The sequence below is a fragment of the Ochotona princeps genome, chromosome 7 (genome assembly GCF_030435755.1).
Source record: "Ochotona princeps isolate mOchPri1 chromosome 7, mOchPri1.hap1, whole genome shotgun sequence".
Classification (NCBI taxonomy): domain Eukaryota; kingdom Metazoa; phylum Chordata; class Mammalia; order Lagomorpha; family Ochotonidae; genus Ochotona; species Ochotona princeps.
The window spans coordinates 52,009,578-52,022,840 of record NC_080838.1 but is presented as its reverse complement, the minus strand read 5'-3'; the positions used below and the strand labels follow the sequence as shown (position 1 = coordinate 52,022,840).

General features: G+C 38.3%; 1 protein-coding gene across 5 annotated transcripts in view; it reads left to right on the top strand.

Moving 5' to 3' along the window:
• PDLIM5 (PDZ and LIM domain 5) overlaps positions 1-13,263 on the top strand; it is a 182,538-nt gene that overhangs the window by 149,327 nt on the left and 19,948 nt on the right. For all 5 annotated transcript variants that reach the window (XR_009245842.1, XM_058667038.1, XM_058667037.1 and 2 more), the window contains one exon: positions 12,944-13,118. Coding sequence is in view for 4 of the 5 variants with exons in the window: in XM_058667038.1 (XP_058523021.1) it covers positions 12,944-13,118 (175 nt within the window). In the remaining variant the exon portion in view is untranslated. The remainder of the gene's footprint in view (positions 1-12,943; positions 13,119-13,263) is intronic.

The window sequence follows — 13,263 nt, the reverse complement described above, 5'->3', positions numbered from 1 at the left end:
GGCTCTCTTTAATCGTGTTGCTTATGATGTGTCACAATAATACTGCAGAAAGGGAACAACAGAGGTCTTCCATCTATTAAATCAGATGTTACAACAGCTGGGGCTAAACCAAACCCACACCAGGAACCAGGTAGACCTGTACAGATCTCCTGGGTGGTTGTCGGGACTTAAACCCTGGAGCTCTCTGCTGCTGCTTGCCGGGAACTTTAGGAGTGAGCCGCATTCCCAGAGAGCTGGATCGGGAGCAGAGCAGCTGGGACTCAGACCTGTCCTGTTAAATCTTATACACTAAACTCGAAATTGAGCGCTGTTTACTTTCACGTCCCCTAATATTGGCCAGATCTGGTAGATTTTTGTTTTTTACTTTTATTTATTAAATGTGTCCATGGAGGCAGGCATTCTAATGATAAGATAGGCATTCATTTAATAGTAACATACTCAGTACACTCAATATCTTACCACTAAACATTAGACATTGTTCACCTTTAGTATTCCATATTGAACAAATATCTGTTTACATTTTACTAAGATATTATTCCCTTTAAAAGTGTGAATGATTTGTGTGTGTGTGTGTGTGGGGGTTATGTGTGTGTAAATCTGGTCAGTGAATTTTTTTGTTATAAATTGGCAGCCTTGATAGGTGCTAAAGGCAAGGGCTTTTTTTTTTAATTGATGTAGAATGCAAAAATTGATTTTTAAAAAATATATAACTTATTTTGAATAAGTATGACACAAAAAACTGTATGATCATATGAAGATCTTATAAATTTATTTTGATCAAGGGAAAAAGGGAAAATAGCAAATTTTTTTCTTTTTTTAATATTTTGTTCTTTTTTAAAATTTTATGATATAATTCCATAGGTTCTGGGATTTCTCTTATCCTTTCCCCAAACTCTACCCCCTACACACTGATTTGCCCTGTATTATTACAAAAATTTAGTCCTTCATTAGCAATCCTAAATCCATTGTTCTGATATTTAAGTCTATCCTGACATTGCAGGCATGGACACTGGCAGAGAATCCAGCATCCTGTTGTCAAGATATAGTGAACAGTTTCATTGGGAGTCCATCTTTGATTTGGAAGTGGAGATGCATACTGCATTGTATCCTCACATCTGGATATGATGGTCTCTATTAAATAGTTACTATACATCCCCTTATATGAAAAACTATAAAACAACATGAACAACAGGAATAAAGTTAAAAAATTTACAACAGTATGAAGTTAAATAACTGCTGAATGACTAGTGAGAACATAAACTTTTTAAAGAATTTTTTAAATTTGAAAACCAGAGTGACAGAGGAGGAAAGACAGAGAGAGAGAGAGAGAGATCCTCCATCTGTTGGTTCACTCCCCAAATGCACAGATTCTGAACTGGGCCAGGATGAAGCAGGAGTCAGGATCTCCATCTGGGCCTTCCCCTTGTTTGGCAGGGCCCCAGGCCCTGGGCCATCATCTCCTGACTTCCCAGTCATTAGCAGAGAGATGGATGGGAAGCAGAGCAGTCAACTCTGAGTAGTGTTCTCATAATGGGATCCAGTGTCCCAGGTGGCGACTCTGCCTGCTCTACCACAACACTGGCCCCCACACATACTTAGTTTTCAAAATGAATATTGGGTTGACCTGACCTAAGCTGTTGCACCCTGATATCAGAGATATTCATCATTTCCATTTGGGAATTTGGACCCCATACACACAGTGGGCAACTTACAAGACAACAAACTGCCTCATTTGCAGCACAATAGTACACATCATGGATTAATAGTTGTAATGTTTTTTTGGTGGTGGTGGTTTGTGTGTGTGTGTGTGTGTGTGTGTGTGTGTGTGTGTGTGTGTGTGTGTTTGTAAGACTTTCAGTTTTAAGATCGCATAGTAAAGCAGTATCATTAAGATTTTAAATTAAAGTGAGCCTGAGAGATGTCAAAAGAATTGACCAGGGCCCTGTACTGAATTGAAGCCAACCATTATTTTCTGGACGCTTTTCTGGATCATAGATAGCATCAGTGGATACAGGCGAGGAGGACAGATTTTCAGAGAGAGTGGACAGGAAAGGATTCTGGACTTGACCAGAAAAGGAACTGACTAGCAACTGCTAAGATCCATTTCAAGGCACATTTCTTTGCACCTAAATTCCATTTTTGGAATTTATATCACTTAGCTAAGAATCCAGATAATATAACTCTGTCTTACCCTCTGATGTGGTATAATGGAACTTGAAGAGATCTGATGTGTGGTGTTTTGTTGTTTTGCTTTGAGGAAAACTCAAGTATATGTGTGAGATTTGATTAGATCAAAGACTGAATAATGTGCACCCCAGTGTAAGTGGATATAAATTCTGTCTTTTATTTGGAATGTGAAGGAGATAGGGGTGAAAAGGGAAATTACTGTTTCTACAACCATCCCAAATTTCATTGTAGGCTTTGCAGTACGGTAATAAATCGGGATAACTAGATTTGTTTAGCTAAGATGGATAGATTTATTGGTTCCATTTTTAAATTTTATATGAATAAGTAAACTGCTACCAGTTCACGTATTTCATGTCTTCGAATAGTGTTTTACTGCCATCTGCTCCCCTGCATTTTGACATCATTAAGCTAAGCAGTCATCTTGCCATCCAGGCCTGAGTAGAGCTATCCATGGTCGAGATGGGTGTGAAGCATGAAGACATGCTCTCTGTGCTGGTAAAGCAGGCAGATCCTTGTTCTACTTGTGAAGAATAATGGCTCTCAGATAAGAAAAAGTGAAAGAAACAGCCATTAAGCTGCCTGCTTCCTTTTTCTCCAAATGTTCTTTTATTGGCATTTGTATCCATGCTGGAAACTTTCCAAGGCTGATACAAGTGCACATCTGTGAACGCTCTTCTTTTCCCCGTTTCTTTTTATCTGTGGATTAAAATATTAAATGTTTTATAAAGGAGGATATCTACTTTTATTCATTGATGTTTTTCATAAAGAATCATTACTTTTTATTAATTGATATGTCTGTTTTAAGCTAGGGATTGGCAGACGATGGCCGTTGGTTACATTGTCCAAGTACTTGAGTTTTATCGGTAGATGGCCGTTGGTTACATTGTCCAAGTCCTTGAGTTTTATCGGTAGAATTATTGGAGCACAGCTATGCTCATTTGTTTGCATATTTCCTGGAGGTGCTTTCATATTGCAGTGGCAGCGTTGAATAGCTGCAAAAGAGTTCATAAGGCCCACAATGGCTCCTTTATAGAAAAAGTTATTGTTAACCATGTGTTGAAATCATGTGAAGAAGGGAAAAAAGCGTGATAATTCTACACAGTGACTGCAGATTTTATTGGGAGCCATGAGCAACTGGGAAGCACTAATCCTAAGCGACACCCTCGGTCCCACTTTGTCTCTGTCACCCTCAAAATGATTAGCTCTTGAGCAGCATGTATCCTTTCTTGAATGTATCTCACACCAGAAGAATTCCTAGATCTGAAACATTTATGAACACACTTCATAAAAAAGTTCATGGGGAAAAAAGAAATAAGATAAATTTATTTTGGTGCAAAAAGATGTGCATCTATAGATTATTCTCATAATATACATTTTCTATGAACTTTTTAAAAACCTTTTGTATATTATAGAAGTTGTCATCAAATAAGTGGATGCTTTACTTTTTAAACAGATACGTAAAATCTGTCAGACTGTGATTGTAATGGATGTGAATGAAGCCTTTTAAACATTCAAGAAACTGTAACAAAAAAAGGCCTTGACCTCAATCTATGTATTTCACAGCGTCTGATATTTCGCCTTCGAGACATTTTAGATTACTTGACATAGGAAGATTTTTTTTTAAATATTGTTTTCCTTTCTGCTTCATGTTATATTTCGCGTTGTGTTTTGTCCACCTGATTCTGTTTATGTGCGCGAGTAAAACATCAAGTAACTTTTCCTTTATTTCTGAAGTTAGACTACTTTCCCAAATATGTAATAGATGAAAATTGATGAGAAAATGATAAAGGCAAATTCATACATATTTTATGTTATTTGTCTTGTCAGAATTCAGATGCATTGTGAGTAAAATAATTGAATGTATGTCCTTAACAGTTTTCTCATTGAAATATGTGCAGAATTCTACCATTTGAATGTTTGAAATACTCAGTACGGAGAATCTGTTCAAGTTTATTGGTGATTCCTTGCTTCAGTTTTACCTCTTTATGTTGTTTGACTTTTGTTTTGTTTTAGCTTTACTGTTTGTTCCTTGCCGTGGTTGACTACTGGGTGAACTTCCAAGGACTTATTTTCCCATTATAGAATTAGAAGTTGAGACAGTAGTATTGAGATTAAGACTGATTGGAAAATACTGTGTATTTTGCAATAAAAGAATAATTTTTCATTTTTAGTTGAATACTGGCAAAAACTGGATGAATTAAGATCTCTATTTCGAAGGCACATATTAGATTCATTTCACTTGAAACTCTGAGTGGAGATGTTCTATGTAAAGTTAATTAATAGTGAGGAAAAGCCGACTGTGCATATACAGAATTTTGATGATGTGTGATATATAAGAAATTAAAAAGAGAATGGAGCCTAATCCAAGCCCCCACACTCACTTTAATTAAGACACTTGAGATCCAGTATAATCCAAGTTCTTAAAGTTGAAAGTCTGGTTGCTAATGGAAGAAACTAACCTCCTGAAGTTGCAGAAATATTTGATACTTAGCCTTGAGTGCACCTGTTCCAATTCTTTATGGCATACATACCAGCATTCTCCACTGCTTAGAGAAATGATAATAGTTTAATCTGTTCAATTTTACTTTTGATCATTGAGTTAAAAAAAATCCTTGATTCCATTTAATAAAAATTACACAAACCCTGTCAGAACGTCCTCTGATCCCAGATCTTGGCTTAACTTTTTCCATTTCTATTGGATATGATTTCATGCTTGGATTATTAAGAGTAGGCGGTTATTTCTGCTTTCAACATAAAGTGCCTGACAGACAAAATGCACAGATTCTAAGCTTCTCTTGGCCACCATCTGTTTGAGCTGGTTGGGGAAGGGGTAGAAAAGAAAGCTCTTGCTGTACCCGATAGTATGCAAACATGTTGCCATCCCTACTGCCCGATTTAGGATGTGTAAAATTTCTACCATACTTGGGAGAACATATTCTCTGAGTTGTTGAATTACCATACATTTTTTTTCCTGCAGAGTGCCAGAATGTCACTTTGATGTTGCCCAGTTATTTATACAAGCACACATTAGCTGCACTGCTTTTCACAGGAATACTCCCTGCTGTCAAGCCAGTTGTTTTTCACACAATAAACTCACATACGACTTCTGTCTTGTGGGGACTCTCATGATTGTCTTTCCTTGCAGGGGAGAGCATTAGAGTTAGTTGGTGTTTTCAATATTAGTCCTACTTTGTCTCAACGAGAATGAAATATTACAAATTTTTTTTAGTAGGGAACCAACAAAAGCATTTTATTATTCTCTGTAGAGTTGTCCCAGTGATTCCGTTGCTGCCTTCTTTGCGTACAGACATTTTAGGGGAAGTGCTCATATTTCACCAGTGTGCAGGCTGTACAACAAAATGGGTTCAGTATGCCAATCTGCTTGGTCCTTAGCACAGTATTACATTTGCAATCATGTTTCTTTTTTAGGCAACTTACACAAATTCTCTTATATTTGTCTCACAATGTAAGGAATCTAGCTTTATGTATGTGTATTTTACTTCAGAAATTTTTAAAATGTTAATTATAGGGGTTAAAAAGTGTGAGAAGCCAAGTTGAGGCAAAGAAACTAATGTCTCTTAGGGTACTGATCTTTTCAGAATGCATGATGAGTTAGAAGTGAAGTTATAGGGCCTGACACAGTAGCCTAGCAGCTCAAGTCCTCACCTTGCATGCACTGGGATCCCATATGGGTGCCGGTTCTAATCCTGACAGCCCTGCTTCCCATCCAGCTCCCTGTTTGTGGCCTGGGAAAGCAGTGGAGGACAGCCCAAAGCCTTCGGACTCTGTACCCACATGGGAGACCCGCTGGAGGAAGTTCCTGGCTCCTCGCTAAGGATTGGCTCAACTCCAGCTGTTGCGGCCACTTGGGGAATGAATCATCAGATGGACAATCTTCATCTCTGTCTCTCCTCCTCTCTCTCTCTATATATATATCTGACTTTGTAATAAAAATAAATAAATCTTTAAAAAAAGAAAAGAGAAACAGGTAAAAAAAATTTCAAGTGAAGTTATTAGGGACACCAGGGCAAATAAAAAGTAGTGGTTTCATACATCATTCCTAAATTTATTCGAACAGACGCAGTAAGGACATTAAGATAGCAGAGATCATATGATCACTATCCCCTTCTTGGAGCTGTCCCAGAAATCAGTATCTAGCTAGAGGTAGACCATGTTTGAGGAGACCTGCCTTCACACAGCAGTGCCTGGCAGCGTGCTTGGCATGGAATAGTGCTTGATGAATGGCTCCATAAGGAACATGTTTTGGGAATCAGTTCTCCACTGCCCTCTCTGTTGGTGTCCCTGCTGTACTGTCCTGGTTTTGTCCTTCCTCTCTTGGCACCTGGTGTCTGGGTTACTAGCTTCCTGCCTGAGGAGTTGTTCTGTTTCCGTGTTGAACTGTCCGTAAGCCATGCCATTGGCTTAGTAACTCAGATCTCATCCGTGTGCTGAGAACTCTGGATCAGTTCTTGCAGTTCAGATTTTTTTTTTCCTGAGGTCATATATTTCAGATACTTAGGGAAGGAACCACAGGTACCTTAAACTTAAAAAGAGAGAGCAAGACTTTGTGCTCTGTCCTCTTGTGTGGACTCATCCAGGGCATCGGGCCTGCCACACACATATCGGGTTCTACTTGGTGAACAGATAAATATCTATGTTAAGTAAGTGCCTCCCTCTTTCTCGCATTTACCCCGCTCTAACTCAGTTGTGTGTGGTCTGTTATCTTTTCCAAACTGCAGGAGGTAAAGAAGTGGTGTCTCTCTTTGTTGATGGTGGTAAAACCCAGAGTGGTGTTTTGTAAACAGTAGCTTTCCAAAAAACACTTGTTTGATTTTGTTGTTCTGTTAGTAACTGGGCACATCAGTTATCCTTTCTGAGCATTATATTCTTGATATGTCTTTTGAGAGAGAGAGAGAGAGAGAGCGCTGTAAATGGATAGCTGGAGACTTGATTACTTCCGCATGAGTGTTGCAAGCATTGGCAAGATGGAGGCAGTTGTAACTGAGAGAGTGTAATAAATGGATCTTTTTAAAATCCGAATTCATATTGAGTTAGAAGGTATATGACAGGAGATTGATGCTGCCCCACTTCTGCTCCCTGCCGAAAGACCATGTGCTTGTACACACCTGTGAATATGCTATGTTGTGTGGGAAAGGGGAATTAAGAGTGAAATTGGAATTATTAAGATGGTTTATCAGGTGAATTCAGGATAAAGAGAGTATCCTGGTGGGACCCAACATAAATTGCAAATGTTTCTGAAAGTGGAAAGGGGAGAGTCCAGGTGAGTCCATGTGGAAACAAATCTGATCTGCTGCTGTTGGCTTTGAAAGTGGCAGAAGGGGCCATGACCCAGGGAATTCCAGTGGCCTCTAGAAACCAGGGAATGTGTTTCCCTAAAACCTTCAAAAATAAATTCCTTCCTTCCCACACTACTTTGACCCAGTAATTCTGGAGGAGAACTGCTAGATAACAAAATTAATGGTTTGCTAAAGTATTAAATAACAACAATAGAAAACTAGAACAGAAGTTAATTATTTAAAACTGACTAGTTAAGGGAACTTTTAAGTCTGATCATGATGTCATGGTTATGCTTTTTAAAAGAATACTGTTTTTAGAAGCCATACTAAAATTATATAGAATATTTTTTAATATTGTTCTGCAGTAGCTGGTGAATGACTATCAGAGGCTGGTTCTTTTCCTTCATTAAATTGTTCTGAGTTTTAAAACAGTGAATTGATCCCTTAACATCCTCTAAAGATGATCAATGTAGGTTTTTGTAATTCTGGAATCATTGTGAACTCCTGAATTTAAAATGTGTCATATTATTTATACATAGTATTAAATATGATATTGAGTTATATTGTGAATTATCAATACTTGAATATTATAGTTCATTGTCATTAGGATACTTGTTAGAAGTCAAATATTAGTCAAGGACCCATCTGCTTCTTCAAGTCCATTTGGTAGATCTCTGACAATCTTTGATTGGTTCCTTGTTTCTAATGTAGGAAGACAGTCCATTTTCTTCTTTCTGTTGCTTTTTAGTCCCATCCTAAAATCAGTACTTTTTCTAAGGGGTTTGATTATTTTAAGTAGGGAAAAAAACACTGTTTTTCACACTGAAGCAATTCTTTCCTTAAAGATTTATTGAGCCAATACCAAGCATAGGGATATAGCAGTGATCAGAGCAGACAGTGTTCCTGTTCTCAGGTTATGGTGAGGCAGATCATATACAGAGCGTGTAAGCAGTTGGCCTTTGACTTAGCTGCTCAATCCTGGGTTGGTATGTCCACATCCAGTATTAGAGTGCCTGGGTTCAAGTCCTGGCTCAGTTCCCACTTCTAGCTTCCTGCTAGTGCTGGTTCTGGAAAGCAGCAATCATAGCTGGAATAGTTGGCTGCTTGCCACCCACATGGGAGACCAGGATTGAGCTTCTGGCTCCTGGTTCCTGGTTCCTGGCTCCTGGCTACAGGCTCCTGGCTCCTGGCTCCCAGTTCTTGCCTCCCGAATTCAGCCTTGGCCATTGTATATATTTGGGGAGTAAACCGGCAGTTGAAAGTACAAGCTCTTTCTTTTCTCTCTCCCTCTATGTATGTAAATAACAACACAAAAAGGAATGTCAAATGTTAGAGATAGGGCTATGGAGGAAGGTAAACTAGCCAAGGAGCATAGGAAACTGCTGGTTTGTGTAGAAGAGCATGCTTTTTTATGCAAGGTGACCAGGGAAAGCACATTGGTAATATGGCCTTTTTGGCAGAGACCCGAAGGAGGTGGGGGATCAAGCCATGATAACAGCTCCGGAGAAGATTTCCAGGTAGAGAAAATAGAAAATGTAAAGTCCCTGAATTAGGTCATTTTAATGACCTAAGGAGCTGCATGTGTACAGTGTATAGCAGGCAAGAGGTAGAATGACAGGTGATCAGGTGAGAGAAAACAGAGATCAGATTCTATAGGGAATTTAAGTGTGAATGTATGTAATTTTTTTAAAGATTTATTTTATTTTTTATTGGAAAGTCAGATATACAGAGAGGAAGATCTTCCATCCATTCACTCCCCAAGCAGCTGCAACGGCCAGAGCTATGCCATCTGAAGCCAGGAGCCTCCTGCGGGTCTCCCACATGGGTACAGGGTTCCAAGGCCTTGGGCCATCCTGGACTGTTTTTCCAGGCCACAGGCAGGGAACTGGATGGGAAGCAGGGTTGCCGGGATTACAACCGGTGCCCATATGGGATTCTGGTGCATGGAAGGTGAGGACTCTAGCCTCTAGGCTACTGCGCCAGACCCTAATATATGGAATTCTAAACCTTTAGAAGGATTTTTGGTCTTACTGTGAGTTAGACAGGAGCTATTAGAGCATTTTAGCAGAGAAGTAGCATGGTCTGGCTTCTGTGTTGGTGACAAGATGGAAACCAGATCTATTGGCAGTGAGTGCGAACAATGATGGTGTCTTAACCTAGATGCACCGTGGAGCTGGTAAGACATCATCCAGTTGGGATTTTTGTTCATGAGCAGTTCCCAACTCCAGGCTTGCTGTTGTGCTGAGGGACATGTGCATCAGTAGAAAAGCACTCTACAGAACCAGGATACTTCACTGTACACTAGATTAGCAGCAGTTGTAACTTGTTTGTTCTTTAACATAACAGCCTACAACTCCAGTACACTTATGCTACATTTACAAGTAAAATTTGCACCTAATAGTCTCCTAATATTTAAACCAAAGAATCAACTGTTTAATTTCATGCTTTTTCAAGTAGAGTCTTAATGTGTGCATTATAAACTATTTTAAAATAGTTCATAGGTTTGGAATCAAAAGCCATTTGTGAACAGGAAAACATCAAAGAGCCCATGTTATTCTGAATATATTTTAAACACATCTGTTTCCACAGAGCTTAGAGAGTGTTCTGCTGGGCACTCTATTGATCTTAACCTGTGGAACTCTCAATGGAAACCATTATGTTCATAAACAAAGACCTTTTAGGGAGCTTAGCTATTTGTGAAGAACAGAACAAGTGGATAATTTCCAATTTTTATGTATTATGTAATACATACATAAAACTCCAGCACAGTTTTATACATGCCCTTAAGTAATGTGCTTATGTCACCTATTGGTTCAGAGGTTATTTGAATGAATTTGGTAATTACCTACTGAGGAACTTGGAATGATTAGAAATTAAACATCAGGATAAAATAACTTAAACTTTGGATTAGGTATAATTGCTAAATAAGGCAAACTTGAATCTTTCATCTAGTAGGAAAAATGCAATTAAGATCTTCTAACTAAAGAAGTTTCACCATGTCTTTCCATGTTGTAAAGATCACCCCCATAACAGCAAATTAATATTATGTGGCTTAATTTTTTTAAAAAAATCTTATATCCAACTGTTAGTCTTTATCTAAAAATATTTTATTATAATTGCTTTGTTTTAAATTAAACTTTATTTAGTAAACCAAGGATTTGTATTGTTTCTTTGGATTCTCAGATGTATCATTGTGATCAATATGTAACTACTGGCATCTCAGTGTAGAGTGTGTTCAGTGTATTTTACTTGGTTAACTTGACAGATTTATATATTACATAATGAGAAATCATTCTAATACATTGCTGAGTTTTTTTCACTGAATTATGTAATCTTGATAATCTTAGATTTTACAATCATGGATTTGAAAAATAAGGAAATAGCCTTTAGCAGACACATAAACAGTTTTAAAATTAAAGATATTCTCACTAGCATTGCTGGTTTGGCATCACAGGGTTTATAGATGAGTTTTGTCATGCTGAAATACATTTGTTACGAAAGAAAACAAAGTTTTGAATAAGATCCCAATGGGATAAAGATTACTCACCAAAAAAGCCAAGTTTAATGAAAGTTACTTAAGATTCAGCTTGAAAAGGAAATCTGGAGTCAAGAACTAATTTCTTCCTACTGTTCTCATTATACCATTGACTCATTCGTTATTCAGTTAGAATAAGTCATTTGGACTTTTTGTGAGTTAAGAGTCCCAGTTGTGAAATGAGAATGATTCACTGCTTCTGTTTAATTGTCATACTAGAATTTAAAAGAAGAAAAAAAAAATCTAGAGTTTTTTTTTTGTGTGTGAGTGAAAGTAGATGATTTTTTTTTACCAATATATTTGAAGAATTTCTTTCACTGTGTGTTTCCTGTGGCTTTCCTCTGTGTGGTATCGCTGTTCTCTTTAACGTTGTAGAAGCAGGATTCACCTTGTGGCGCTCCCCATCCTCTTATACCTTCCTCTCCCAAAGAATTCAGAGAGGCAGAAGTCGGGGAGGTTGGCTCTTGACTGCTCCAAGGTTACCCATTCTTGTGATAGAGTAGTGAGAAGTACAGTCTGAAGACATGAAGCTCCCATTTATTCCCATGAGAAAGAGCTGTTACTTGGGAACTGTACAGGACTTGGTGATTAATAAGGCCCATGTAGCTCTGTGTGCAGGCCAGTGTGCTAGAACACCACGACAGATGGAAGTGTGAGAATTTCCATCATAGTCAAAGTGGTGAATATGGAGAAATAGCAGAAAGCAAGGCCTTTTCCCCCAAGAAAGTAACAGCAGTAGTTGGTTTAAAGGCTTTTTACATGTGTTTAAGATACAGTCACATGTTTTGCACTTAGGAAGGGCTTCTCATGTTAAATCCGTTCCCCACATACCTTCTCCTTGAGGCATGGGCCAGATGGATTATGTCCTCTTTTTACAATGACTGATGGAGAATTACTGCACTCTTTTATGGCTAAAAGTGTAACAGTGACTTAGTACTTTGAGGCTTATGCATAGATAATGTGATAAAAGGAAGACATATGGCAGATGAAACGATTTGACTGTCTTTGAGGTCTGACTTTCAGATTTTCCAACTGGTAACTTTTCCCACTGTTTGAAATCCTGAACCTGATCAGTCTCTGTAAGTCATCTTTTAACAGGCCAAAAACATTTTTAAGGCAATTTGAAACCTTTTTAGTTGATTAAATAATGATTTTCCCGTTGTGCAGTTTTGTGATAGTGGATAGAAAGACTTAAATGCAGTTTGCATCCATTTTTTAAGTTAGTGCAGCGTGTAGTACCTAGAGGCGCAGAGTATTTTGAACAGCTAGACAATAGAGGGATTCTTGGAATGCTCCATACAGAATTGCGGTTGAGATTTTAGTCGTAGTGCTGATCAGGAGGACAAACTTAAGGGTTGTGGGACATTGTAGCACACTTAGTTTGCGTTAGAAATTAAAGACCTAAGCCAGGCCAGTGTGATAGAAATGGAAAAGAGGGCGCCAAATCCAGAGCTGTGTTGTTAGCAAAGCTGAGGGAGAGGCTGGATCAGGGATGATTTTTAGACAGTCATCTTACATGCCGCAATGACTGCTTGCATAATCTACTTAGAAAATGTAATTGAAGGAAAGAACATATGAATTTGGTTTTCTTGGAGTTGTCTTCAGCGCCTTGAGATTTTCAATGTGCTATGATATATTTGAAATTAAATCTGATTCATGTTTAACAGAGTTGTCTAAATAACTAGATATGTCCCACCATCAATATTTACTCCTGTTGGAAGTAGAACTATCTGCTTTGCCTACAGCAGCTGATTCATTGACTTTGTCATAACTCTTACGGCGTTGTAATCCTTGCTTTTCTATTCATCAGTGTAATTATTACTCAGTCTCTCTGCTTTATCATAAATGTGAATCAGTGAGTGATATTCTACAAATTATTATTTGATTGTTAGAAAAGTTTGATTTTTCATGTTTTTCCTCACAGCACCTTCCACTGGAAAAATCTCAAGCAATGTGGCTTCCTCAGCCCCAGTGGCCCCACCTAGCTCTGCTGTGGGTCAGTCCCAGCCGGGTGACCAGGATACTTTAGTGCAGAGAGCGGAGCATATCCCCGCAGGAAAACGAACCCCAATGTGTGCCCACTGTAACCAGGTCATCAGGTAAGTGACCTATTTCCTGAAATTTTCCTGAAAACGCTTAATACCAGTGTTGATTTGTTTAAAACTGAAGCATTTGACATATTTATCAGTGAAAGTGTTCTTTCTGTAATTCTAAATGTGATATTACTGACGTTAATAAATGTGA